At 66.6% G+C, this 1379-nt stretch overlaps 1 protein-coding gene across 1 annotated transcript in view; it reads left to right on the top strand.

The window, feature by feature from the left end:
* BCL9L (BCL9 like) overlaps positions 1-1361 on the top strand; it is a 35332-nt gene extending 33971 nt beyond the window's left edge. Inside the window, exon 11 of the mRNA XM_014589257.2 lies at positions 57-1361. Coding sequence (XP_014444743.1) covers positions 57-1150 — 1094 coding nt within the window. The 3' untranslated portion in view covers positions 1151-1361. The remainder of the gene's footprint in view (positions 1-56) is intronic.
* The last annotated feature ends 18 nt before the right edge of the window (positions 1362-1379 follow it).

Raw genomic sequence — 1379 nt, 5'->3', positions numbered from 1 at the left:
GTCCCCGGGGGGGGGGGGGTGTCCACGGGGTTCCTGACCTTGTTCTCTGCCCACAGGGATCAGCAACAGCCAGCCCAACCAGATGCACCTGAACTCAGCTGCCGCCCCGAGCCCCATGGGCTTGAATCTGCCAGGCCAGCAGCCCCTGTCCCATGAGCCGCCCCCTGCCATGCTGCCCTCCCCCACCCCACTGGGCTCCAACATTCCGCTGCACCCCAACCCACAGGGCACTGGAGGGCCCCCTCAGAACTCAATGATGATGGCTCCGGGGGGCCCAGATGCCCTGAGTGCCCCCTGTGGGCCTGTGCCCAGCTCATCCCAGATGATGTCCTTCCCTCCTCGGCTGCAGCAGCCCCACGGCGCCATGGCCCCCACTGGGGGCGGGGGCGGGGGCCCTGGCCTGCAGCAGCACTATGCTTCAGGCATGCCCCTGCCCCCAGAGGACCTGCCCAGCCAGCCGCCAGGCCCCATGCCCCCCCAGCAGCACCTGATGGGCAAAGGCATGGCTGGGCGCATGGGCGACGCATACCCGCCAGGCGTGCTCCCCGGGGTGGCCTCGGTTTTGAACGACCCTGAGCTGAGCGAGGTGATCCGGCCCACCCCGACGGGAATCCCTGAGTTCGACTTGTCAAGGATCATCCCCTCTGAGAAGCCGAGCAGCACCCTGCAGTACTTCCCCAAGAGCGAGAACCAGCCCCCCAAGGCTCAGCCCCCCAATCTGCATCTCATGAACCTGCAGAACATGATGGCGGAGCAGACCCCCTCTCGGCCCCCCAACCTTCCAGGCCAGCAGGGTGTCCAGAGGGGGCTCAATATGTCCATGTGCCACCCCGGACAGATGTCCTTACTGGGCAGGACAGGTGTGCCCCCACAGCAGGGCATGGTGCCGCACGGCCTGCACCAGGGGGTCATGTCCCCTCCACAAGGCCTCATGGCCCAGCAGAATTTCATGCTGATGAAGCAGCGGGGTGTGGGCGGTGAGGCCTACAGCCAGCCCCCTCACATGCTCTCCCCGCAGGGCTCCCTCATGGGCCCCCCACCCCAGCAGAACCTCATGGTGTCCCACCCGCTGCGGCAACGCAGCGTGTCTCTGGACAGTCAGATGGGCTACCTCCCGGCGCCGGGTGGCATGGCCAACCTGCCCTTCTAGCAGCCCCTGCCTGGGCTGTGCTGGGGCAGATTGCAAATGCGCTGACCTTGTTTCTTCCCCTCCAGTGTTGGGATGGCCTGGGCCAAGGGTGGGGTGGAGGGGCGGGAGGGGCTTGTGTGGGGGGTGGCATTTGTGTGTGCTGGCATCTTAAGGGGAAGGGGCAGAGAGGGGTGGGGGACTTTGGATGGGGTTCATTCCATTTTGGCCACCAGGACTGGCCCCCCACCCC

Source organism: Tupaia chinensis, unplaced genomic scaffold (genome assembly GCF_000334495.1).
Source record: "Tupaia chinensis unplaced genomic scaffold, TupChi_1.0 Scaffold000348_1, whole genome shotgun sequence".
Taxonomy (NCBI): Eukaryota; Metazoa; Chordata; class Mammalia; order Scandentia; family Tupaiidae; genus Tupaia; species Tupaia belangeri.
The sequence above is the reverse complement of the archived record's forward strand: the minus strand, read 5'-3'. Positions and strand labels throughout refer to the sequence as shown.